General features: G+C 52.3%; 1 protein-coding gene across 12 annotated transcripts in view; it reads right to left on the reverse strand.

Moving 5' to 3' along the window:
- Positions 1-26923, reverse strand: part of ANKS1A (ankyrin repeat and sterile alpha motif domain containing 1A) — a 107192-nt gene that overhangs the window by 77106 nt on the left and 3163 nt on the right. For all 12 annotated transcript variants that reach the window (XM_083812346.1, XM_083812342.1, XM_083812348.1 and 9 more), the window contains exons 2-3: positions 2566-2646; positions 1637-1793 (exon numbers count right to left, since the gene is read on the reverse strand). In XM_083812346.1, the coding sequence (XP_083668472.1) occupies positions 1637-1793; positions 2566-2646 (238 nt within the window). The remainder of the gene's footprint in view (positions 1-1636; positions 1794-2565; positions 2647-26923) is intronic.

Here is a 26923-nt window from a genome sequence, read left to right on the forward strand (position 1 = left end):
ATTTACAAGACTCCGGACTCAAGCAGCACAGGCTACTCGACTGACTTTTATCATTTAAAAGGGTTCCTACTAAACAAACATTAACGAAACATTACCTGGAAGGGTTACACTACGCTTTTAATCTTTTGCAAAGGTTTCCCATACACCTGTCCTGCTCCAACAGCAGAGAAGTTTGCACTCATGGCCCTCAGTCAATTCTTATCAGATTGATTGTAAACAGTTTACTGCACTTCTCAAATCCATTTAAACAGACTGAATGCCTGCAGCTGTGCCCAAATACATTACTAAGCACAGCTCCAAGCTGGAAAGCTATCAACAAAGACAGTAAAACACACACTATTAGTAATTCCTGCTCAATTGAGGAGCGGTAGCGATTAGCATTACCACTATATTTTTCAATTCATGATGCTTCAGAAGCAACCATTTAGCCTCGGAACAGTCTGGTGCCTCAAGTTAGCTGCCTTACACTGCGGAACAGAACACTTAGGCGTGAAAACTCTGGTCCCCACAAAGTATGGCTGGAAGCAGAATTGGGACTCCTAAACCCGACTCCGTGAAGGGGGAGTTTGCTCCTCGGCTTCTGAAAAAGTATACATAGCAGATCAAAATTAAACAGCAGAAACTCGCAGCTCCCAGATGTTCATTTCAACTTTGACAGATTCTGCGAACCTCGAGCCATGAGTATCTGACCTACTTGTGAATTAACTCCTGGATGGATACACATTTTTAGCCTTGTGGTACTAAGGCAGAAGCTTATTTTGGTTTACTTGCCTCCACCTGGATGAAAACCCGAGTGGTTAGGAGCTGATTCACGGGACAGAACATATCCCTCCCTGAGGGTGGGGACAACCCAGGGCCACTATAGCTTTAATCATCTGATTTGAGCCCGTTATTGATATCTGCCCTAGACACAGGGAAAAACCATAAACTAAACTCTGCTCAGCTGGCCTCATTCAGTCAACCAACTCACTTATCCAAAGTCTTAAGCAAAAGAATTATTTGGGACTTCCCGCAGTAGCATGTCAGAAGTTCCCCTGGAACTATGAGATACCTGCTGACTGCCAGAGGAAAGTTATAAGTTGTTTTTCTTGCCTGATTGAGAAAAAAATCATTAAGATTAAGCTAGGGATTTATGTGGGGTGAGGTAGAGCTAAAATTATCTTACAACTTACAAATTAGTTAACTGGAGCAAGTGCTACAGGCAAGCCAGGAGAGTAGCTAAGAGAGCATGGCCAAACAAAGACTAAACAAAGCTGCTTCGATTAGTTCCCAAAAGAAGGGAGCCAATGTATCCTTTGACAGCACTAGAAATCTTCTCAGTTATCCAGCAACTGAAAGGAAAAACTGTGTTAGTTTTAGAAGCCCAGTATGAAAGCAGGAGAACACTTCCTAGGTGCTGAGGGGTTCTCTTAAGATACATTTACAGCTCTCTGTATAGAAAAACTTGTATACCTCCCTAGGATTCAACCACTAACTCAGACCTGGAGGTATTGCTTTCGGCAGCGCCCTCCTTATCCCACCAGCAATTAACTTTATAACAACTGCTGCCAGTTTGGGAGGGTCAGGAGTCAGCTAAGTAATCTCTTTCCATTCGAGGGAAATGGTTCAACGGAGCATTAAAGAAAAACACGCAGACCTGCTCATTCACTTTAGTGTGCGACGGTCCCTGGTGGATGAGGAGCTTCACAATGTCTGCATCTCCTTTCCAAGCTGCCAGGTGAAGAGGGTAGCAGCCTTTACAGTCTGCTACGTTGGTGAGCGCATCGTTCCTCAGCAGAACTTCCACCACATCCCTGCAAGAAAAGGAGACTCGAGTTCATAAGACATGCAGTCCTCGTCTCACAGCTTACATTCCCCAGTAAGACTGCTGTACCAAAAATTCATCTGAACAGATGTATTTCAGAGATCCTCTTGAAATGTGATCTTAAAAGCATTCCTATTAAATGCTGCCCAAGGAAAGAAATTAACGACTACTGAGTCCAGGGAAGATCTCTGCTACCTTCGTACTAACGGAGCTGAACAGGCACTGAAGTCATCCACAAGCCACTCTGGTGAAAAGTAAACTGCACCAGCACAATGAAGACGAAAAAAGATTTTAACTCTATTCAATTTCTCAGTACCTCAGGTAGCAGTGAACAAAACAAGATTTACCACACTGAAGACCAGAGTTATTTAAAAATGTAATAACACACAAAAGCAAATTTTAGGTGGTGCAGGCACAGCAACACATTGGACACCAGACAGACTGCAGAGGACTGTTACTGGAGAAGCCGTCTTTAATATCTTGTTATAACTTATCCAAATTGTTTACAAATAAAAGGGTGGTTGAAAACCTCAGCGTTCTGCCAAATTTTTAAAAAAGCTGTATATTCACACCGTGCAGCAGCGAAAGCCTCTATAGCTTTGCTGCACTGATGTTCACTTCTCGTCCTGAAGATGGTGTAGTGTTGCACCATTGCCACGTTTCAGAGGGAACAGCATTAGATCGGTGAGTGAATTACACAAACCGTAGCTTGTAAAGCACCTAGAGACCCCTGTGACCAAAGGCATTATAAGATGACTCACTTATGACCATTCAAAGCAGCATGGTGCAGGGGAGTGTATCCAGTACTGTCAACGCAGTTCACATTTGGCCCTCTCCAGATGCTGCAAGACAGAAAACGTACAGGGAACACTTAGGCATACACCAAACAGACGGACAGCTGGCAACTTTCAGCAGACTCCTCGCGCCGAGCTGGTTATCTGGAAGCAAACTGGTGGCTGCTGGACAGCTGCGGTTAAGAGCAGTAACGCAGAGAACAGACCGCACAGCGCTGCGTCCAGCAGAGGGGTTAGCGTCACAGAGCACACAGCACGATCACTGCTCGACGCTTCCTCAGACCGAGTTTTTAAAATCGGAGCCCCCATGTTCCCCTGCTTCCAGGCATCTTTCAGCCACACGTGCTTCCCAAAAAGCATCTTCAGCGGAAGATGCGTCTATTAAAGTCGACCACAAGAGAAGTAAGCCATCAACCCGACCCCAACTCACACCCCTCCGAAGGATCGTGATGGATTTGGGAAAGCCTTTGGGAAGGCCTACACGAAAAAGTAGGTGGTCTCGGAGCTTCTGCGAACACTTCCCTCCCTTGTTCAGAAGTCGAACACCGAGGATTTCAGGATTAATCTCCCCTCTAATCCCTCCCCGGTGTCCTATTTAAAACAGCACAGAAACATGCGTGCAAGAAGCTGGCTCTGCTCTCGACCTTGCTGCCGAAGGAGTTGGGTTCTGCTGGAACCAGGTCAGGCACCGCTCACCAGCGCGGCCGTCCTCTTCCAGAAAAGGCACACGAACCCAACCCATCACGTTCTTCAAAGCCAACAAACCCGTCCCCAACATCCTCCTCCCCATCACAACCCATCATTCCCTGTGTGCCGGACTGTTTCAAACTTAATACTTCCAAGAGTTATATAGGATTTATTATAAGCCCAGACAACCCTTCTTTACCTAAAGGTGTACGCTTCACTCCTTTATTTTGTTTTGAAACGCGGGGTAGAAGTTAAGAGCACCCACTCAACCCCAATTTAATTGGTTTTAAATAAAGTTAACTGTTGCTTTCTCCCCCCCACCCATGAAGTAGGCCTTCCCTGATCACTTCATTTTCTCCCCAGCACGTAATCACCACGGCTCACTGTATGATAGAGGCAGCCTGAGCAGTTACTGGGTTTTCTAAAATAACAGTCATTACCAGAGGGCTCCCAGCCAGAAAAACGGTACGCCACAGTGTATAAAAGCAGCAGGAAAGGCACCAAACCAATGGAGATCCTGTGCAGACCAAGCGGAAATGCAGAAGTAAACGAAGCAGCACGCTTTCCCTCCAACACGTTTCAGGTGGGATTCACGAGCACCCTGTGAAATGGAAAGTTTCTCTCCGCCACGCGATGCCTGGTCCAGCAGACCACTATAAAGGGCTCCAGAGTCCTGAGACAGCCCCGAACTCCACTGGAGGAGCTAAGGGGAAACTTTATCCAAGGGAACAGGGAAGTAAGCCACAAAACCCAATCTGCGAAGGATCAGGAGGTTTATCCAGGGGCACTCCTGCCCCGCTCACCGCCCTGAGCTTCAGAAGCGAACAGCAAGTCCCCGTATGCACGCAGTGCATTCCAAGTGCCACGAGCATCATCTGCAGGACGATGGCTTGAACTATGTCCTGGAGACATGAGACACCAAGAACTACAGGATGGAGTCCAGGAAATGCCTTACCCCATCCAGCTGCACAGTCCTAAGTCCGAAGGGGACCTGAGTCATTCGCAGCCCCTGGTTTACTCTTGGCAGTGGGCTCATGCTGTGCGGTGGCCCAAACAACTTATTGCTGGATTTAAAGTGGCAATTAACGGTTAAAGCTAGTGCCAGAAGCCTTGTGTATAGTCTGGAGCAGTTATAAATACTGCACACACCCCCGCACACACTGCTAACCTGACCAAGGCCAGAGGGTCTGACCGTTTTACATGCTGAACGGAGCTGGATTCCGATGCTGAGCTCCAAAACCTACAGAGCACCCACACAAAGAGCCGGCACCATTTAAACTTCAGCTGAAAGGAATATTTATGAAGTAAGGAAAACCGAGATTAGCAGTGTAAGCAGCATCAACCAAGTCACTTGCCCAAAGGGACCCATCCAGTGGAGAGCAAGAATGGGAAGCGGAGCCCACGGAAGCCATCTCCCACCACAGCACGGCCTCCTTGCGAGGAAAAACAATTCCCTAAAACCTCCTTAGACATTTTCGGGTTAATGTTTTAGAGCACTCAAAAAAACCCTCAAAACTCCCTCCAGCAACTCAAAGGAAGAGAAAAGTCGGAGTCCACGATGGAGCAGGTTCAATGCTGAGCTCCGGGTACCGGAGCAATCTACTGCTGGGATGTGAAGATATTTTTAAAAGAGCTGTTGTATCCTTCCCTTCCACCCCACCCTTACCCGGTCTTGGAAATACAGAAAGCTTTTATCAAAGAAAGGTCAAATCACCCAGAAGTTCAGTTGGAAAGGATCTAAGAAGAGAACTATTTATATGCAGATGTCAGGACGGCAGTGAGAGTCTATCAATCTCCTCCCTCCTCTTCCTCTCCAGCTCTGCTAGGAACACCACGAAGTTCTCCTGACTTAACAGAAACCACATCTTCCAGCCCATTTTTATTTACGCAACGCATAGCATTAGAGTGACAGGCTAAGATAAGATCCTGAGTTTCTTATTTGGGATCTAAACACAGGAAAAGAAGCCTACTACAGGCTGCAGAAACAGAAAAACATCAGCACAGGAAGATTATCTTGAAAGCCTCCGCAGTTCCTGCAGAGCAGTACTCGCAGTGCCTGGTGCATCTTCGGGATGAGCTGAACGACGTCTTGGGCGTTATTTGTAAGAACTGTGGCAGACCCCCCAGAAACAAAATAGTAGGAAAATAGTAGGAACGCTCCCTACCACCACCATGGGAGAGGTGGGTACTCTGGGATTAACTCTTTGAACGAAGAGTTTGTCGCACTTTTTCAGGCCAGACAGGGAAAGTTACAAAGGTTTACGTCAACAGGAATAACTCGGCAAGAACCTGCCCTCACCAGGCGGCTTTGTGAGCATCAGCAGGTTACCAACTCCTAACGTGCAGCACACAGAACAGGGTGAAAGCTGTAAATATCTGCCAAGGTCACAGCCAGGACTTAACCGTCCAGGAAAGTTCAGAGAAAAGGCAGAGAAAGCCACTCACCATCCTGCTGTCATCCCTGGATCAGCCTGCAGCACTCTGAAGCCGCACACGTCTCCAGAACGCGACGTGAACAAACGGGCTTTGCTATTTAAAGGAAGACACCCCGAGCTCGACAGAAAACATTTTGAGAACATGCAGTGAGAAAAGCCCCAACTGGAAGCAGTCTACGAAGAACCCTTCCAGGATCCCCCGCGTGAAGCAGAACAGATTTGCACTTCTTGCAGCCAAGCTGCCTCCGGGCTTCCTGGGAACGACGTCGGTCCCGCAGGCGTTTCGAGCTTTTTGATACGGACAGCACGCCGCGAAGCCCTGCTCAGCCAGCCCCACTTTGGGAACTCTTCCTGGACAAATACGTAAGGAACAGTGCCTACCTCCTCCTGGCTGAGATGAGAAACGAAGCAAGGAAAATAGATAAGCACTTGTGTGTGATGCTGTGAGATCGTGCACTGTCAAGGACTGAGTCACTCAGGAGTTGGACCCAACCATCCCCATGGGCCCTTTCCAGCTCAGGATATACCAAGACTGATTTCATCTTCACAGCATCTCCTGACAGACCTGTTGCCCTGATTTTACAAGGCAGAAGGGAAGTCATTGAAAAACAGGGCAGCAGAAACATTGCCTTCAGCAAAACCAGACAAGACAGAACAAAACGCAGGAAATCCTAACGCCGAGCCAGTGCACGGATGACGACTCCGAAAGCCGCGAGGGTTTTATTCCCTGCTGCGTCACGGAGCCTTGGGAAAAGGTCTCCCTCCAGAGCCCAGCGTTCTCATCTGTAAAATGGAAACGCAGCGTGGGGAGAAGCAGAGCACAAAGCCAAGTCCTACCGACGTATAGTGCGATTCTGGGCTGTTTCTAATTAAACACAAAACCAGATCCCTGCACGGGAAGGAGAACGCTGTAAATACCAGGTCCCAATAAAGTTCAGAGAAGGTCTGGAGCCAGTCCGACTACCACTGGTGTTTGCTTTCTTTTCTCCCCCAGTCCCCAAAAAGCCCTTCACATCAAAGGGGGGTTGCTTTTATATTTGCTGCATCTGTTATGAAAGCAAACCTCTCCGAACATCACCTAGATTTCGCCTCCCTGTTGCATGCTACGCTGATGCAGCAATGTTCCTGATCTGCTTGCGGCAATTAAGACTGAACAGGAAGGATACAAGAGCAGCTCTGAAAATCTGCAAAATCTGTTCTGTTTGAACTAATTCCTGCACTCAGTTTTTCTTGCTCCGTGACTCAGCAAGCGCTGTAGCCTCTTAAATAAAGCTTCCTGTTTGTAAAAAATGCTGAATAAAGCACATTGCTTTAGGTCACGATCAAACCCAAGAGTTCCTTTAAACAGGAGGATATTTGTCCTCTTGCTTTTCCATTTCTTTCTTCCTGACCGTAGTAACTTCACTCACCAAATTGTCTGGGGGCAACGGGCTACAGCAAAGGCCAACTGCCCTGAAGAACTACCCAATTTTTTTCAAGTCAAATGAGTTTTCAGAGCTGGTTTGTAGTCTCAGCTGGGTTACAGAAGCACCCTAAGACTTCAGGACCTGTGCGTGTGCAGGCAGCTGAAGGCCATCGCCACCCCGGTGTATTTACACGCTCGGTGCTGAAGACAGGACGCGCAATACAATACCGGCACTGTCGCTGCTTTGGGTCCAGCACGCACAAGTGCCTCGGCTCAAGGTCACAAAGGAAGTTTAAAGCAGCTGAGAACCGATCCCAAATCGGGATGGTTTGGAGTCCAAGTTCAATGCCTTAGAGACAGCTTGCCCCAAGGGCAGTTAGAGCTGGAGGCCGATGAACTCCCGGTGCATTGCCCGGAGGACGAGGCGAGCCGGCCCGTCCACACGGCCCCGTTATTAATATCCACACAGCTCCCGGATTCTTGCCACGCTAACACAATCCTCTTTTGGTATTTCCTGCTCGCAGACCGATAACACAAACAACTCAAATGCTTCGTGCGAGATTTTAAGGTTAGAAAGAGGACTTGAGTTTTGCTGGAGACGCTGTGCCCATTTCACAGACAGGAACAGGCACGGCACAGCAGGGCTCGGACAGAGCCGCGACCCCTTCCTCGCGTGCCTCCCCCACTAAATAACACCATAGCTTTCCCAAAAATAAACTGCTGATGCAGGCTGGAGAAAATTAAAGCAGAATATTCCTGGGAGAGGGGGGTACGTGGCTAAATCCCAAGCAATACTTTCTCAGCCCCTCTTGGCAGGCTCCAGGAAGGACCTCCGCGAGCAACCCGCTCAGATTCCAGCTATCGGAGAGGCCGCAAAGGAAGCCAAAGCAGTGATCTCTGCCTTACAGAGGTCATTAAACTTCCTCGTCCAGATTTTTCTTTGCTATAAAGAGTTGGGATGATTGCTTCCACCCAACGCTCCTTGGCTGCTCTCCTCCTACCTTCTTGCCGGCACTGCCACCCTCTCATGCCTTTCACAGCCCCCGTTTTCTTTCTGTTCTGCTGACTCTTCCCAAACTTGAGTCTCCCGACCCAGTGAGCCGAGGAACTCACTCCACCCATCTGCCTCAGCTCCTCTGCTCAGGCCAGCATCGAGCACCCAGATCAAGGGGAGCTTAATTTCGCCTGCTACTTCTGGCTCATCAGAAATCGTGCTTTTTGCAGCAGTTAGCACTAAAAGCGCAATACTGAAGAGCCTGGCATCGCCATTTTACAGCTGTGTTGTCTTATCAGTTACATAAAGAAACTCAGACCTGCTATAGAAAATGTGGGTGGCCACGCAATGCGGAGGATAATTGCACGATGCCTTACAGAGAATCCCAACACCGTAAATGCGCGTAGAAGTCCCGCTTTGCATTCCAGTCCTGCCCAGGAAGCATTTGCTATACATAAAAATTCTCCCACCAACATCACTGCCTCCATTTTTCTACCAGAAAAAAAAACAACATGCGGTAATTCACATTTATCACTTCAAACATGATGACGTTGCCAAGCATTTCACAACCAAGTGCAGTAATTACCTTCTACACAATGCAGAAGAGCTCTGCTACGGGCCAAGGGATCCGAAGGGAAGAGATAAGGGTTGTTTCATTTTGTGGGGTTTTGTTGTGGGTTTTTTGTTAGTTTTTCTGCAATAATTCAGAACAAAATTTTCCTTTCACAGAAGACAAGGCTAAAAACACAACTTCATGTACTTGAATGACAGGGAAGAAGCTGGGTGATCTGGGCCAGCGTCACACATGCTTCTTGAGTGCCTCTGGACTTGGGGAAACCGCAGGCAAGAACTGTCAGCAAGGACACGCTGCAGAGCTCGGTCTGCAAGACCTCAACGAGAGCTGAAGGCCACCAGCTTTTCCCACTGGAAAAAACAGGGAAGTCAGAGCAGAGAATATTCCCAAAGCTGCCAGGAAAACCACAGAGAAATCCCCCCACTGCAAGCAGTACGTTATTCCGAAAAACTCTTGATGGTGAAATGAATCAGAACAGGATTACAGAGCTCAAATGATCGTGGGTAAAGAGCAGGTCTGGATTTACGGGGCTGCCAGCCCTCAGAGCACTGAGGCTGTGTACAGGCGGCTCAAAAGGTGCAATTCTCAGCACGCTTTCTTAAAATGCCCACGAGGTTATTTGCCACGCCTCCTGCCTGCTGGAAGTCACCGAGTCCTTGCTGTTGGGCCTAAAAATCTCAAATTAGAGGAAGCAGGAGATCGCCGACCCGATCACGAGAATTAACACGCTGGAGAGTACAGGACTGCTTGGCTGCTACGGTGTCAGCACCTGCGTACCCGCGGCATTTAATCCTTCTCCCTTCCAGAAAGCACTTATGATATGTGAAAATCACCACCCAAACGCAGTTAGTTCTGGGCTGCAAAGCAGAAATTTACTCGGCAATTAACGCACAGGAGCGGGAGAGCAACACCTATAAGGAAAGAACACTGGGATCATAAACATCTGCGCAAAGCAGCTGGTTTTCAGACGTGAGAAGAACAAAAGCACCAGAGCAGACAAATTGATCCTGCCGGGATTTGCACACACCATTCCAGGAAATCTGGATCCTCAAGACACGGTGCAGAGGTTACAGCCACGGTCCAGAGGCACATGCATTAAATGTGCAGCCACTTAGAGACTGCTGAGCTACACGCCGAAGACTGCTAAGCATCATTCCTAAACCCACAAAGCATGCTAACTCCGGGCTCCTTCCAAGACGGGGAAAACGACGCCAACTTCTCCGAAGAGATGATGTTAACGTGGGGATGACTCACTTCTGGCGGTCAGCACAAGTCTCCGTCTTGCAGCTCTGGGACTAACGGTGTGCCAGCCCCAGTCTTGCAGCTAAGGGATTAATGGTGTGCCAGCCCCAATCTTGCAGCTAAGGGATTAACGGTGTGCCAGCCCCAATCTTGCAGCTAAGGGATTAACGGTGTGCCAGCCCATGCAAAGCACGACGAAACAGCAGAGGTAACACCACCATTTCGGCGGTTCACACGGCAGCAATGCACATCTCACCGTCTCCATCTCCCACGCGGTCAGCACATACCTTCTCTCCTTACAGAAACGTGGGCTTACAGCAGCCAGAGCCGAGTCAGGCAGCCGATCTATCGAGGAAGGACAATTGGGTGTGCAAGTAGAGCCAACCGGGGAGGACGACGCGCAGTACGCTTCGCGCAGAAGGATTCAGCGCCTGCCGGAGGTGCTTCTCCCTCCACTCCAATTTGCATGCAGCTATTTCCAGAAAACTCCTTCCAAGTGCACGAAAAGGAACACAACTCCCCAGCGTGTGCATTTCCTTGCACAAACACCCTAACAAATCGCCAGACCTGAGCGCGGTGGAAGCCCGTTGAAAGCTTTACCTTGCAGCACGAACGGGTCTCCCTGAACAGGGAGTGTCCCCACCGAACAGCAGCTTCCTGACTTACAGACACATTTACGGGGAGAATTTATTTATTTTGCAGCTGCACTTGTGTATGGAGCAAGCCTTCTGGAAGCCACCAAGTGCTTTCACCAGCTGCATTCACAAAGCTCCCTTTAACTCACAGATGGCTCTGTTGGACACCACGAGCCGCTCTCCCTGGCGGAGAACGCCTTCATCAGGGGATGTTGTTTCCACAGAAGAGGTGCTCGAAAACATCAGCAAATCTTAACTAATGATCTGCAACTTCTTATGGAAATAACCACCCACACTTGGCCTAGCACCCAAGAGGGGCAGTTAAGTGAAAGTATGAAACTAAAAGTGTCCTGCGTCACATCAAGCAGGAAAACTCATGGATATTTTAAAAAACAAGAGCGGGAAAGTAAGTCTCTCGTCTCAGCTACTTCTCAGGTAGGAAAGAGTAGTTAAAGGGAGAAAACAGAGCCCTGTAACGTTGTAACAAAGAAAAAGTGGGGGGCAGTTCTTGCGAGAGTAACTTTTCAATCTCCTACATGCATCTGGATTTCTTTCCCTTCAAAGTTTTGGCCCAAAGTAGGTTTGGCACGTGAGAAAAATATAAATTCCTTCACAGCGAAGTTGTCAGGCCGCCCAGTTTCCAACAGTGGGATGTAAAGCTGATGTTTCCCAAGAGGAGGATCCGTGCCTTCAGCTGGGGCAATGGTGGGAACGTGCCTTCGACGGACAAAGCAGAGGAAGCAAACCAGCTCCACGTGTGCGCACTGGGAACGGCAGGGCTTCGGGTGACCGCTGACCAAGTCCTCGAGGAGGCAGCCCAAAGGCACCCAGCAGCACCCATCTGCGCCGAGGCTGTTACAGGATTCTGCCACCTTCCCACTGGGTTCCGCTCCCCTTGCTCTCCAGAGACTGCTTCCATCATAGCACAAGGCAAAAAATGGTTCTGCTGCTGTTTAATTGGTATCTGCACCTCCCCTAAAGCTCCACACCTCCCCTACACTTCAGCTCCCTGCTAAACTCAAGAACGTGGATGACAGGCTGGACAGCATTTATCCCTCTGATTCTCCTTCGGGGCCATTTTGGCACAAAGTCAGCAAACCCACAACTCCTCCATGCCCACCTTCACACCGAAATGCTGCGTACTTCCAGCCCGGGGACACGTCCAGCCCAGTGCAAAGAGCTCCATCCGCAGAGACTCCTTTCCGTGCCCCAGGAGGAAGGCAAACGCTTCCACCCGTGGGGATTCCAGGACTTCCAGGACACCTTCTGTCATGTTCAAGAAACAGACACGGAGATAACACACGGAATCAACTGCATGGTGGAAGGCCAGCGCACAGTCACAGCTACCAGCTCATTTAAGGCTCGCGTTTACCTCCACCCTTCTCTCCAGTAGAGTACTTGGCACGTTACTACGAGTGCTAAACTGTGACATGGAATATACAGGACAAAAAGATTGAGAGACTTAATCCCATCACGCTAAATGCAACACATGTGGAAGGGATGCACACCTGCAAGGCAGCTGGAGGGAAGCACACCCGGAAAAGCAGCGACTGCAGGACACTGATGCCACCACGCACAGTCCGAGCCCCAGGACAGGTATGAACCTCCCCGTACACCTCCCCTGTCCTCTCAGCATCAGGACTGCAACAAGGAGACCGAAGCCAGTCCGTCTTGAAAGCTTCAGGGTTTACTCTTTAGCACTTGCCAATTATTTGGCAATATCAACTCTGCATGCATGCAGTAGAAAATTAAAATACTAAACTTTAAGGCAACAAACCCAGATCCTTCCCTACAACCTACCAGACACAATGGAGTCCATAAAGGTTAAAAAGGTGAATTTTCCTCCAAGTCAATCAATCCCAAACTCGACTACGTGATGACAGCTTGGGCAGGGAACAGCAGGGCCTTCACAGGACAGAAGGGCCGGGCACATGCAGGAGACCCAGCGGACAAAGCCGCGCACACCACCACAGCCCAGCCCCGGAGCTGCTGGAGCTCCAGGCTCCAAAAGCAGACGCTTGCTCCCACCATACCCAGCAGAGACGGCAGAGCTGCTGGCAAGGGAACCAGGGGCGAACGCTGCGATTCAGCCCATCTTGCTGGCTGACACATGGCAGCAGCCAGAGATGTGCCTGGCCCCCTGCGGAGGCACAGGGCGAGACCCCCAGCTGCCACCCCTCGCGTGCGTTCATTTTGCCAGCTCATTTTCAGCGTGAAGCAAGAGCTACACAACAGATTGCCAGCAGGTCCAGCCTGCGCTGCCCAACCCCAGACAGCCCTGAGAGCATGAGGTACAAACAAAAAAAGCCAGCATTTCCACCAGGGCAGCCACACCACGCAGCAACGGAGCCTCCAACGGCCAGGCTGCTCCTTTGCTTTCCAAACACAGAACCCCTCGCTGCTGAGATGCGGAGACGGGCTGAGCAGACACCAGGAGATCTGTGCAAGTTCTCAGAGTGACAGCAACCCCACAAAGGATCGGTCCAGGAGCTGTAAGAGGCAAGCTCAGCGGGAGGAGGTCATCCCAGGCTGCAAAACCCAGCCCGATGGCACAAGAACCGCAGCCACCGCCTTGAACCTCTGGGACCCCAGGCTCCTGCTGTAAGGACGCAGAATAAGGTTGGCTTCACTAATAGAAAAACATCCACCCGAGCTGAAATCCCCCGCTAGGAAGAGAGCGGCCCTACCCTTACAGATGGCTCCTGGCAGTGCAAATGCGTTTCTTTAAGCTTAATGTATGGTGGGGGGTGAGGCGGGCTGTCACCTCCCGCATTATGCGGCGGCAGACGGGCAGGATGGGTCACTTGTGCACGTTCCCTACATCAAAGGGCCCCTCGGAGCAGGAGGCAAAACAAATAGCTGCAGGGGAAGAAGAGCCAGCTCTGGTTTGAGTGCAAACGCTGCCCTTTATTCTTAAAACCATTACAGGCACTCGCTCTGCAATCTGCTCCCATTACAGGAGCATTTCCAGCTGATTACATGCAATGGAGCAGAGCTCCTACAGCATGGGCTCTGCATGCTGGCACCGATGACAGAGGACGGAGGGCCAGATCTAAACAAAGCTTTGCTGAAAACAGTGCAAAAAAAAATTCAACCGTGAAAACAACGAAAGCATCTGTAGGGATGAATGGCCAGGAGCTCTGGTTTCTGATGTGTGCAGTGCGAGGGAGCATTCCCCTCTCCACGCGAGGTCCAAGGGCAGCACGTTTCTGGGAAGAGACAAAGGAAAAAAGGAAGGTGATACTCAAGTGTCACCACCCACAGGCTCTCCCTGGAGCCTTCGCATTTTTGGCTCAACAACATCACTGTTCCTGAAACAAGGGATTTCAGAAAAGATGAGATTTCAGAAGGAAAGAAGAGAAAACGCTCGCTGGAGTCATTTTAAAGAGAGTTTTCCTCTAGTATCTAATGCACACACATGAATTTGAGACGCAGCCTCCACTAGTACCTTATTAACTGTATTTCCAAATTGGAATGCCCAAATTTGTCAGGAAGCAAACCTCGACTACCCAACGCTCAGACGCAGGATTTTACCTGCAGCACTGAAGCTGAAAAAGCTGCCTAGCTCTAGGTGGAGAACCTGACCTCTAAGGGACAGGGGAAGTTTGACAACAAATGCTAAAAGCTTCCAAACCTTTTAATGAGATCGATTCATTGTGAAATTGGTATTTAGCAATTCTCTTTAGCATCTGACTGGATGGGTTTTGAAAGAAAATGAACAAAAGGAAGCAAAACATCCCTGCAGGAACTCAATAAAGTGAGCAGCATTATGGAAGTCCTATTAAACAGCCCGGAGCTGACAGTATTACAGCACGGTGAACTGGAACCAGCAGCACTGCTAAGGTAAGCACTCCTCGCTCTTCATTTGAAGCTAAGCTGTACTGTTGCCGCAGTACTTTCTGGAGAAGATACAACTAAAGGGAGGGAAAATGCAACTAAAAGGAGGGGTAAACAGTTAAAAAATAAAAAATAAAAGCAGATGCAGAGAAAATTAGCAGGACACATCGAGCTGGTGCAGGGTCCTGCTGACACACAGCTCCTCAGCAAGGTGCCAGGCTTCCCCTTCCCTCTACCCAGCGCTTCCAGAGAGCTGGCAGCGAGCTGCCTGAGCAGCCACAATTTCCTGATCAGAAAATACCAAAGCAGCTCACGCTGCAGTGCCTAGGCTGGCTACAGCTGGCAAACTTGCGCTGTGTTTCCCTCCCCCCTTTCCTTTCGTGAGAGCTCATTTACCAGGCTACAGAACCCCCAGGGACGTGACAGTCAAACAGCAGAAATAGAGCAGCGTGTCTCCAACTGTACCCGTCCATCTGCGCCGCTCCCTTTTGACAGTCAGACTCACCAAAAGTCTGAGCTTGGAGTAAAAAATATTGCCGAAAGGAACTCGTGCAAAAAACGCTGGCAGAGAGCACTTCATTCCCAGCGCCTAACGCTGCCCCACATGGGGAATTGAGGCACCGATGAAGTGTTTCAGGATGGCAGGACACATCACCCTCGCTGCCTAGTCTGCAACCCATCTACGTTTTCGTTGTCGGATGAAATCAACAGGATTAGATCCAAACTCCTACTTATTCCCAGCACCCACAATGATCTAACCCCATATATATCTCAGTGGGGGTCTGGGATTTCTAGCAGGAAGCCTCGCACCCAGGAATGTGATGCTTCACCCAAACAGATGCCTCCTCCTGGTTCGCGACGCCTTAGATACGTGTTCCGTAGAGAAATTAAATACCCCTCTGTGTTCCCCCCCATCCTTGAGGCCCCAACAGACTCAGACCCCCCTTTGGCCTCCACGTCCCTTGTCCCTGTCACGTCACCGCCTCCTAAAACGCCGCAGGCCAGCGCCTGACCTGGAGCAGACGAGCAGCAGGCAAGCAGGCCGCACAACACCGAGGCAGAGAAACAGAGCGAATTTCCCCTCCCTACACCAATTATAAGGCAAACGCGATTATTTTCTACCAGCAGCTATATCGAGAGTGCGCCTTCTGCCTCAGGGAGACTATAAAAATTAGGTGGGGGCCCACACAGCCCCCGTTCCCTCGTGACACCGCCGAGAGCAGCGACACGAGGCCTTCGGACCCAGGCGTGCTCAGGCAGGGCGAGGGCACGCGCATGGACCAGGCCCCGCACGGCGCCGATGCGAGCAGGGAGAAGCGTTGAGCTTCAGTAAAAAGCAAATTATTCACTCTGTCAAAGCCTGAATGCAACGGGATGGGAGAGGAGGCCCTGGAGGAAGGGAGCATGGCAGTGGAGAAGTCAGAGGCACCGCGAAGCTCCTGCTTCAGCGTTTGGGGCCGGCTGCCCTCCGGCGTAACCCACGGCTCTCCGGCTACACCACCACCACACGGCTTCACCCACAAGGCTGGCTGTAAGTACGAGGCAGATCCCAGTGCCCCGGCCTAATCACAGGTCCCCAGAGGCTGAAGAAGCCAGAGCCGAGCCAGAAAGGAACCGCCAACAACGCGGGGCACAAACGAGGCGGCTACATACCACGGTACTGACTGCAGAGTGAATTCCTTCTTGATGAGCTTTTTAATTGGATGCCCAAAAAGCAAGTAACAGGGAAAGGACGGAGCAAAAGGCAGCAGTGGTAAGAAGGCAAACAGAAAAGTGACCTGTAGGGGCTTCTCGGGAATACTGAGGACACACCGGTCACAGAGCGTCACGATAAGCTCCTGCTCTTTCTTGGCACGCATCAAGCAAACAGAGAAAGCATCAGCTTAAGACTCGCAGGATGACAGTTCTTAAGGAAGCTTAAGAAATCCGGGCTGGAAGCTAAAAGGAACATCCCTTTCCTCCAGGAGCATCGGTGAAATCCGGCCTAAGACACAGGCACAGGAACGAAGGGCTGAGGTAGGAAATAGTTTCTGAACGCAGAGAGAGCTCCCGTAAGGTTGTCATTACTTGTCTACACTATCAGTAGGACAGAGAGAAGGTCAGAGCTGAAAAGACGGGGAGTGTAAGTCAGCCAGGCAAACAAAATGTATGAAATGCCAGGGTCCTTTAGCTGCTAACAGCCTCTGGGGAGCTGCAGGAGGGCCAGGAGGGCAGGCACCACTCCTGGAGAGCTCGGGGACAGCCGTGGGCATCCCTGACACCGCTGAACGGAGCAGGTAACGGCACGGGCAGCACAACCGACAGCTCTTCCCCACGTTTCCCTGCACACCTTAAGCTTCCAGCTCCATTTTTATCCACCTGCCAGGCTTGATTCTGCACACGATGACAAGCCAGCCCCACAAAGATCCACCTTCCTCACCAGGAAAACATGCTTTCTACAGGGAACATCTACAACACAAGATAACATTTCAAAATCTTGAAAATAATCCTGCCCACTTACTTGAAAGTGCACAAAGGCAGCTCTGGGCTGTTTCTTGGTTAAATACAGCTCTCCCAGCCAGGAGCTGCTTCCAGTGGCACAGCCTCTCCCGGCCCCAGTTTTTAATGTACAGTAGGAATGTATGTGCAAGTCAGACCACCAGATGATAAACTTATGCAGGGGCAAAACTCTCCATTAACCCAACAAGTTCAGGGTCATTGCAACTCCAACCCAGCAAATAGCTGCCTCTCAGCTGTAACAACTCATACCCACACAGCCACCAGGGTGCAAAGGCATTTCAGACTGCTCCAAAAGCTTTCCCACCACTGACAGCTTCTGAGACGCAAAGCACAAACTCCTCTCCTCATGATTTTCTAATAAAAAAAAGCAGCTCTGCATAGCTATCTTGGAGCAGCACCGAAGACCGTTAGATTGTACTCAACTTTCCCGAGGAATTTAAAATAAAAAGCACAAAGCAAGTGTGAGAACACTGGGTTTTTAGTTACCTCCAACTCAGATAACATCGAAAACTCAAGTCCCACAAAACAGCTAAGGTCAATGCACAAGAAAGAACACCTTACTGTATATTTACCCACACGCCATTTAATTGCATCAGTTAGCATTCTTAAAGTTTACTTCGGGATTCAAATTTCTTCCATTTGCTAACCACACCTCAAGCGCTGACGTTCACCCTCTTTATCTCTGCATCTGCAAAGCCAGTTCGGGACACCGCGAACGAGCAGGCGGCAGAGCCCACGCCGCTGCTTCTGGACATGGGAATTGAAGTCAAACAGGGGCAGCTCGGGGTAGAAAAGCCCCAGCCACAAGGATGAGACCACGGGCACTACAATAGTGGTAAGAACAAAGAGGGAGGCCAAGGAAAACAGCGACTTGCCTCTCCTCGGAATGATTTTGAAGCTTTACTTACAAGCTATAGCATCTTAGGGCTTCAAACACGAGGAGCAACCTCTGCCCACAGCAAACCCCTCCTGCAGAAGCCGTCACCCTCTGGGAGGAGGCAGACACACGCAGAAGGGCTCCTCTGAGCCATTTCTCAGCAGCCGGTGGCGGCAGAGCAACACCCGATTTGCAGGCAGGCTGCACGGCTTCCACCCAGCTCCGCGACCGAAGCCTTTCTCACCCAGCGCAACCACCTCTTGCTCCCGCGGGTTAACGTCAGAGACCATTTGCTGTTCTCGAGTGCAGGCTCTGCAGGAAGCCCAGAGAAAGATTTCTCACGTCTGCGACCCATTTCCAGGCTTGAGATGAAAGCAGGAGCAGGCTCCTTACCGCAGCTCCCCCACAGCCAGGCCATTGCCAGCACCGAGGCCGGGTGTCGCGTTGGAAGGACGTCCCCCAGGCTGGATGATCCGAAAGGCAGCACTCTGTTTGTTTTAACCAATTCTCCTTTTTTGAGGTCTCTCTCATCAGCGAAAAGGAATGCCAAGGACACGGCCTGTTTCACTCTCTGTGAAACGATTCCTGTTGAGGCTACAGGAAATATTCCCCAACCACCAAATCCAGCACTACGTGCACGCGCCCCCCCAAACTCTGTGTGTTTTCAGCTGGTTTTAACTGAATGGAGACGAGCCGTAGCAGTTCAGACATACTGCTCCGGACTCCGCCGGGCTGAAACAAAGCTTTGAGGAGTCCAGTGTCACAAGAGGAACGCGAGCAGTTTTGCATTACACACAGGTAGTTACTAACAACGCCCCAAGACAGCCTGAAGTCATCCTCGGGGGATCACAGGATGAATCGAGGCCATTTGAACATCTCCTGCAGGACAGACAACGTTTTATCATAAACGAGACAGAGTGCAAAGCGTTCACGCCTCCAGAGGTCAAGCCTTTATCATAAGCCCGTTCCTGCCTTCTACAAAATTAGAAAATTGTGCTGATTTCCAAAATTAAGAGCAGTAAGGAAGACTGGGGACCAGGCTCTGTACCACTGCATGGGCAGGCACTAGCCTCCTTTAATCGGATTACATTTTAAAACCAGGCAATTTACTTCACGATGCCAAACTTGAAAGGATTTCTTATAGTGCCTTAATTAGGATGAGGCAAAAGTCATCTCACCTAATTTCCAACCCACTTCAATATTAGATTTGAAAGGCCACCTATGACATTTTCAGGCTTGTTTGGCGTAAGAGTCTGAAAAACAACAGGCAATAGGATTAGATATAAATCTGATGAGATAATGTATTTACGTATTATTCATGGCACTCGCTTTTAGACAGGGCTGTGTCCTTGCATCCTCAGTACGCAGCACTACAGACACTTCCTTCTAGCTGGAAAAAGCTTGAGGTTTATTTTTAAATTTAATTTCCTTTTAAAAGTTACCATGTGTTTGAATAACAAGGGAAGAGTGCTAATGCAATCTAGGTTTACCAGACCTAAACAACGCGAACTCAAGCCCTGACTTCCCGTAAGCTAAACAACCCAGACTCCCTCGGAGAGCCAGGTTAAAGCCCCGCACACGCACCCCTGCCCTAAAAGCAGCTTCGGTAACTTCCTTAACATCCTGCTAGTTTCAGATGTACGTACTGATTTCAGTCTGAAGCACTCAACGGCCACGCCAGGTGGGCTAAATCAAGCCAGGAAGGTGTGCGTACACGCGGTCCGTGCACTTGGCACCTCAGGGCTTCTCAGGCGTTCTAAAAGCTCGCCTTCCTAAACCACCGGGGAAAACAGCCACCCTACGCGTGCTGTAACATAACCACAGTCTGCTAAAATTCTCCGTTTAGGCAACAGCGAAGTCAAAACCAACCCAAAGACACGCACAGGACAATCGAAGAACAGACTTTTAAACTCAAGCACCTGATCCGACATCCTTCGCGCTCCGCACAATTTCCTCCCAGGACAAACATCTACAGAAAGCTCTGCCCCGGCACTTGTCGCTGTGGAGCACACAGACAAGCTCCACGCCTGGTCTGAGTTAAGGGCCGATCGAGAAAATTGAGCTCCAGAATTCGGCCAGACTTCTCAAAGACCATCTCCAAGCGCACGCCACAGAGGGGTCCCCCGAGAGGGGCAACCTCGGACGTTGCCTGAAGACGCCGTGCTGATTCGCACAGGCTCCCGGGGTCCCGCGCACAAGAGGGATGCACGTGCACACCCCCCAGCACCGCTTTCTCCCCAAGCGTAGCCCGCATCTTCCTGCCCTCCCTGCCTTTAATTAAGCATCTCAGCCCTCCATCAGACTATCGAAGATCTTTCTTCTGCTGACAGCGGCGGTCCCGGGTGGACTAACATTTCAATTCCTGTTTTTCCCCTTTCTGTGGAGAGCAGCTCTATTAGCTTCTCCAGCCTGTTGCTATAGAAACCAATCAATCCTCAACAGTTGTTTTTTTTTTATTTTTACCAGTTTCTGTGAAATAGGATTTCTCATTTCCAAGGCCGAGCCCTGCCCAGGAGCCAGCTCTTTGGGGGCAGGCACAGCGCCACCACCGCACCAGGCAGGGCCAAGAGCCACCACCAGACCCAAAGGCACCTCCTTCACCTCGAGAGGATGCTTCCCCTCGAACCGACCGCCACACCCAGCGTCACGGAGGGGCAGCTCCTTCTGTGGGACGGAAGAGAGCAGGCCGGAGGATGAGAGATGTGCTGGAAGGCTCCCCCGTCCCTGCTGCAGGTACCCTCTGCCGGGCTGAAGGATCCCCCGAATCGAGTCCCCACAGCTGGCTGAATTCGGCTCGGTGCCAGCTTCTCACGGTGGGCCAAGGGCTGGCCTGGGAGTCGAGGCCCCAGCACGTGTTACCTGCTCGTGCCGGGAGCCGTGATGGAGGAGCTCAGCCTCCAGGAGCTCGCCTCGTCCTTGTCCAAGCGCGGCTGTGAAAGGGGTTTCCCTTCTGGTGTGGGATGGGTGCAGGTGTAACCCGTATGCGTTACCTCTATTCCGCATCCCATCTTTCCCTTCTTTCTTTTCCAGCCTGCTCGCTTTTCCGTCGGTCTGACTAAAACAATGCGCTACATTTAAAAAAAAAAGGGACTGCTGGATGAGCGCTGTTTCTTGGCTCGGCTGCTCCCAATATATCAAACGCTGTTTTGTACATTCATCTTTAGAAAGTTCAGCTCTCTGCCAAGCAGCCTCAATCAGCCAGAGCAGCGCAGGACCCACGTCACAGCGCAGAGCAGCTCCGCTTCCAGAAATACAGAAATTCCCCATATTTTGGGGCGGCCCAGACGCAGACAGGGACGGCTGCATGCGGGAGAGCAGCTCTCCACGCAGGAGGAGAGGGCAGGGGACGGCCTGCCCCTCCGCACCTGCAGCTTTCTGCCATTCCCCCCACTGGATGTGGGAGCCGGGCCGTTGCACACCAAGTTTTCTGTCGGATCCGCCAGCTGGAGCGATTCACTCTGGCACGGCCCCACAAATACTCGAGTGTGTAACAGGGAACAAAAGCAGGGGAGGACAAGAGCACTGCTCTCAGCAGCTAACTGCTGGCCGGGCTCGGCTGTAGCCTTCAAATTTTCCTCCCAGGCGCCAAAACCCAGTCCTTAAACATCCCGCACCCAGATGAACTCTGCGTAGCTCCTGCCTTCCCAACACCCCATGTTCTGGACACACTCAGACCTGCGGAGACGTTTCTCCAGTTTCGGGCTCGTGGACCAAAGGTACTTATGGAAATGTCAGCATCTCGTTGCTCGAGTATCTCGTCTTCGTTTACTCACATAGCTGCGGGTTTGTGCCCGAAATTCCTCCACCCAGCTCAGCGGTAGGGTAACAAGGTGGGGCACCCGGCTCAAACAGCCCTCGGGGAGTCGCAAGCAGCTGCTCGGTCCGCTCCAGTCTCCCAAACACCCACTTCACCCAGACAACCACGGACAAATCCCTCTGCACGAACGCCCTGAACGCAGCTGCTACTTCCAGCATCAATAAAGCGAGCCCCGAAGTCCTCAAGGTGCGGATTTTTCAGGCCTGCACCTGGTGTTTTAACCCAGCCGTCAGCACTTGGCTCCAAGAGCTCCCGCGGGCACCCCGAGCACAAGCCGCCTTCTCAGTCCTCGGGCTCCTCACACCCCTGGAGCAGACTCCGGCCAGCCCTCGAGCCAGGCAGATCAGGGCATGAAAATAAGTAAACGCGTGCCGTGGATGCATTTTGCTGTCCCTCCTGTGACGGGGCAGAGCACAAGTCACGCAAGCACTGCTGATGCTGTAATAAAGCTCCTGGGCAGGAACGTGACCTAGCGATTGGGACAACACCCCGGGAGCCGTGCCTGCTCGGCTCTGCTCCTGCCCCAGCCTTTGCAGCACAAGGGGATGCTGCGACGATTTGGGTCCTGACACCTGCCAGCAGCTCTGACATCCTCAGCACAACCCGACCCGCCCGACATCCTCACACCACGTCTTAGCCCCCAGCCTCTCTCTGAGCATTTGGGGTAACCCGCGCGAACACGCGGGTGTTTCTGAAACCTGCTTGGTACTTCAGAAGGCTCCTGCTGAGCGGCTCTCACAGCAAGGCAAAAATTAGGCTGCTGCCCCCTCATCCTCTGCCTGCAATAATCAGGCTGGTGCTTCCCCAGAGAGCAAGTCCCGGGATGCCGACGGGCACAGCACGTGGGCAAAGAGCGAGGGGAAGCGAAGAGCCAGCAGGATTCGCCCAGCCTGGACACCCGCCCACGTTACAGAGCCACCAGCAGCACGCTGACAAGTGGCAGAGCTCGGAGGCCCTGCCTGCCCCGGCAGCGAAGGCACTTGGCTCAGAGTTCACCGAGATCCCTGTGCCCCGTGCCACGCTCGGAGCACTTTCCTCTGAGGCCGGGGCACTTCGATCGATGCCCACCTGCTGCTCACCCGCTCGGCTCAGCTCCTCCAGCCCTGCACAGCCCTGGTGCATCTCCCTGCAGCTCCTGAAAGTCTTTTCTACCACCTGCACTCACCCAAACGGGGCTGCTGCCCTCGACGTGCTCCGAAACATCAGGCTACACGCACCGTGGGTCAAGAAAGCAGCAGGGCCAGCCTCTCCCCGGGGGCTCGCACACAACACGATGCTCACGTGCGCTCCAGCCTGGGTGCGGCATAAAAGCCGAGCCTCCCCCTACAAAGGGAAACCCGCAGCACGAGCAGCTTCGTCGAGCAAAGCAGGGCGCTGTTGGCGTGGCCCGTCCGAGGTCAGGCAGCCAGCTCCCGGCGAGGAAACCCAGCCCTCCGCAGACGCAAGGCTCATCGCAGAATCGCGCTGACCGAAGCGGCCAAGAAGATGTTCCGAAGCTGAATTAGAAGATCGCGCAGAAACAGAACGTTGAGGAGTCACTGCCAGTAATTGCAGCCTTCCTGAGTGAGTTAGAAAGCGCTCAGGGAGCGACGCACAAGAAAGCAGCGGCACACGCCTAACGCCCCTGGTGCTCATACTCGTAGCAGTACCAGCGCTCACGTACCTAATTACAGATCTGCCCTGCTTCAGTGCTCGCAAGCCGGGGTGCGAGACGGAAGGCAGTTTAAAACTGGGTGAGATGCTGTTACTCACCGCCCCGAGAAAAGCGAAAGGCCCGGCCGTGGTTTCTGCATTGCCCTGTTTTAAAGGAACGCACCAGGAGCAACTTCCTTTTTCTGGGGGAAGATAAGGAAGTATTTTATTTTGGGCGCACCTTCACACGGCCCTGGGAGCCTGGACCTTGGAGCCGAGCTGCTGCCCCCGCCACCACCTCAGGCGAACGCCGCAGGACTCGCCTCTTAGCCGCGAGCCCTGTCCACGAACACACAACCCAGCAGCCTCAGCCCGACCTCCCGCGTGGCCGTTCCTCTCTTCCCAAGCTTCTCACCTCGTTTCCCCTCACACGAGGAGGTTGCTCCCGTTGGAGCCGCCGCCACCAGCCCCGCAGGGACAGAGCCGCAGCCCCGGCAGCTCCTCGCTGAGCAGCGCCCCGCTGCACCGCGGCGTGGGTGGAAGCGCGGAAGGCAGAGACGCCGCAGCCAGGTTTGGGACCCCCGGGAGAAGCTGCAGCGCTAACGAGCACGTCTTCAAGTCAGCCAGCTGCTCAAGGATGAACGCGAAACCCCAAATACGAAGCCCTCATTTTAAGTTTTCTTTTCTGCCAAGCTACAGCCCCATCCTTTCCCACACCAGACGGGCACAAAAAGTCCTAATTCACAGCCCGAGTTTCTCCTCGATACGCTTGCAGAAGGCTACGTACACAACCTGTGGCTCAACAGCAGCCTCAGTTTCCCCTCCCATCAACAAAGGTCCACTCTTTTGACATCAATAGAGGAAAATAATCAGCTTTTTCTGCGGGGTTTGGCCGTAACACAATTCACCGCTCACTGCTACTGGCGAAACCTCCTGAGTGCAGCCTGAGCTTCCAGCCGCAGATTGTTTCCTTGCTTCCTGCCTCTAACTTCCCAAAGGAACGGCCAAACAAACAAACAAAAAAAATCAAAGTTGTGCAGCCTTGAGGCTGAAGCGCCCACTAAGACCCAAGGCATGTTCCAGGCGGAGCGAATCCCCCGTGCACGCTGCCGGACGCACTCCGTAGCAGACACCCAGGATCCCGACGGTTGAGCTACGCCGGTGGACCCAGAGGCTGCTTGCGGGGCTTGCTCCGAGCCACCCCAACCCCTGGCGAGCCACCACTTCTTCGCCAGCCCCACCAGCTGGCGAGGCAAAAGCCAGAACCCCACCTCCTTCCCCTCTCCTGCCTCTCCTGTTCGCTTTCTGCCGGGGTTTATTTCCCTGCCTAATATTTTTAGCGTTACACCGCGGTGCATCAGCCCCCTGGGGAGAGGCTTTATCTTTAATTCTACCTCTGCGCTCCCTCCTCATTTGACTTATCACCGTCTATCACGTCTTGCTTCCTGCTCACCTGCAGAAATCCCTGATTTCCTTAGGAGTTGGTGCACGTCTCGCAGCCGGAGGGCTCAGCTCGGTGATCTAAGCGGGAAGCACGCAAGCCTCAGACCCTGATACAGCTCACGTTTAAATCCTAACCAACACGGCGGGCAGCTAAGCTTTGCGATGAAGAGCACTTTTCACAGGATTTACTGCTGGGGGCACCTTCTGCGGCTTATGGACCAGCAGAGAAATGGCACAGGATGATTTATTTGTCCCCGGCCAGGCCGGTTCCCCAGCTCCACACATCTCTGGCCACGTGCGATAGCGGGAACCATCCTGCACCGGGCCTACGAGCAGGCATTTCCTCACCCAAAACTGTGGTTTCCTAACCCAAAACTGTGCTTTGGGGACATCTGAAATGCTGTAGGACTGCAGAGGAAAAGCAGGGCTCAGCACCTCGGCAACCAAGATGGAATTTCGAGAGCGGGTTGTCCCTGCTACAGAACGGGAACCGAAACACACGCCCACATCAGAGACCCGAAATCAGCCGGGGAAGGAAGCAGGGAGCTGCCAGCCCAGCCCAGCCTTCGCTGCCCCGTGCCTGGAACGAGCCCCGAGGGGCGGAGGACAGCTCCCAGCTCCTTATCAGGGGGATTTTTGTCCTTACTTAAGCACACCATCCCGATCATCAAAGCCAGCTCCAGAAGCGCCAGCCATCAAAATGACCGCACAAAAAGAGGAAGGCTGCCAAAAGCCGCCGGAGGAAGGGAAAACACAAAAGAGAGGCGACCAGGGGCAGGTCTCTCCACCCCGAGGGATGCGCAGGAAAGCCTTCGCTTCCCTCCCCCTCCATCCCCAACAGGGAGCACCCTCGCTGTCCTTCACAGACCCTCCTCCTGCCCCGCAGGCCGACGGCAGCTTTGCGGAGCGGCCGAGCGCGTGCCCCGCAGCGGCTTTTTGCAGGTGCCCGACCACGCAGCGCTGTTTGGCTTGGCCGAGGCAGCTCGAGGCCGTTTTGCCAGAGGCTTGCGGCAGGACCCGCGTCTCCGCAGGGCTGCGGCGGCCCCACCGCTTCTAAATGCTTCCATGTTGCACCCTGAATTCTCTCCGATACAAAAGGAGTTCCTGCCCTGGATAGCTGGTTTGCCGTTTCTTCACCTGCCTGCACTGCCAGCACCTCCTGTAAGCGGCTTTCCTGCTCCGCCGTCTCCTACGGAGTCGAGCACCAAGCGAAGCGCCTTAGCCTTCTCCACCAATTCACGTCTTCCATTAATCCTTCCACTTAATTAGCGCTGCAACTTTCTCTGGGCACATGTCCAGTCCGTATTTATTGTTTTTCATTTCGAAAATGCACCTAATCGCCGCCAGAAAAAAAAATAATCACGGTACAGGAGTAAGACTTGAGAGCAAACCTTTCACCTTCAAAGTTCCTCCGAGGCCCTTCCCGACCCGCTGCGCATCGGTGCCGCGCGGAGCGACGGCAGGGGCAGGAGGGCTGGAGGCACGCGGGCCGTTTTCTGCCGCCTCCCTCCCCGCCACCAGCCCCCGGTAATTCCCCGACCTCTGTCTTTGCATCGGGCGGCAGGCAGACGAAATTTCGCGTTCCCTCTTCCCAAGCCCTCAGAGTCATTTTGGAAGCAGCGCGGAAAGGCAGGGTTAGCGCTAATGAAACCCCGCGCCTGCTGCGCGGGACTCGTTGCAGCCCCCTCGCTGCCCCTGGGAAGCAGGGCACGGTGGCAGGGCGCTCGGGGGGAGCGAGGACAGCAGCGACGGGCTCAGCGACGGGGCAGGAGCCGATCCCACCCCGTGCAGGAAGGCAGGCCACGGCAGAGACGGGCGACGCGCGCGGACGACTGCACGCATTTCTTCCCCGACACCGAAAGCTGCTTTGAAACTCAAGTCTGGCTTTTTTCTCCTCTTTTTTTTTTTTGGTGGTTTTTTTTTTTTTTTGGAAACTCGATCCCCGACGGAATCAGCAACACGCCATCTGTTGCTGCCGGGGTGAGGAGGCACCGAGGAGCGCGGCTGCTAACACGAGTTGCGCAGGCAGAGCTCGCGCGTCCCGGAGCCATCTCCTTGTCGCACCAGCACGCTCAGCAGTTTATTAGCGCTGCACGAGCCGTGCAGACTGAGGCAACGCCACGGAAACATGGGTTGCGAGCAGCGCCCAGCCTGTCCCAGACAAGCGCCAGGCTTCTCGCCGCGGGTCGATTCCGCGGCTGCTTCTCCGAAAACCTTGTCGCTGTAAAACAAGCACGCGTCTCCTCGC

This window comes from Anser anser (genome assembly GCF_964211835.1).
Source record: "Anser anser genome assembly, chromosome: 27".
Classification (NCBI taxonomy): Eukaryota; Metazoa; Chordata; class Aves; order Anseriformes; family Anatidae; genus Anser; species Anser anser.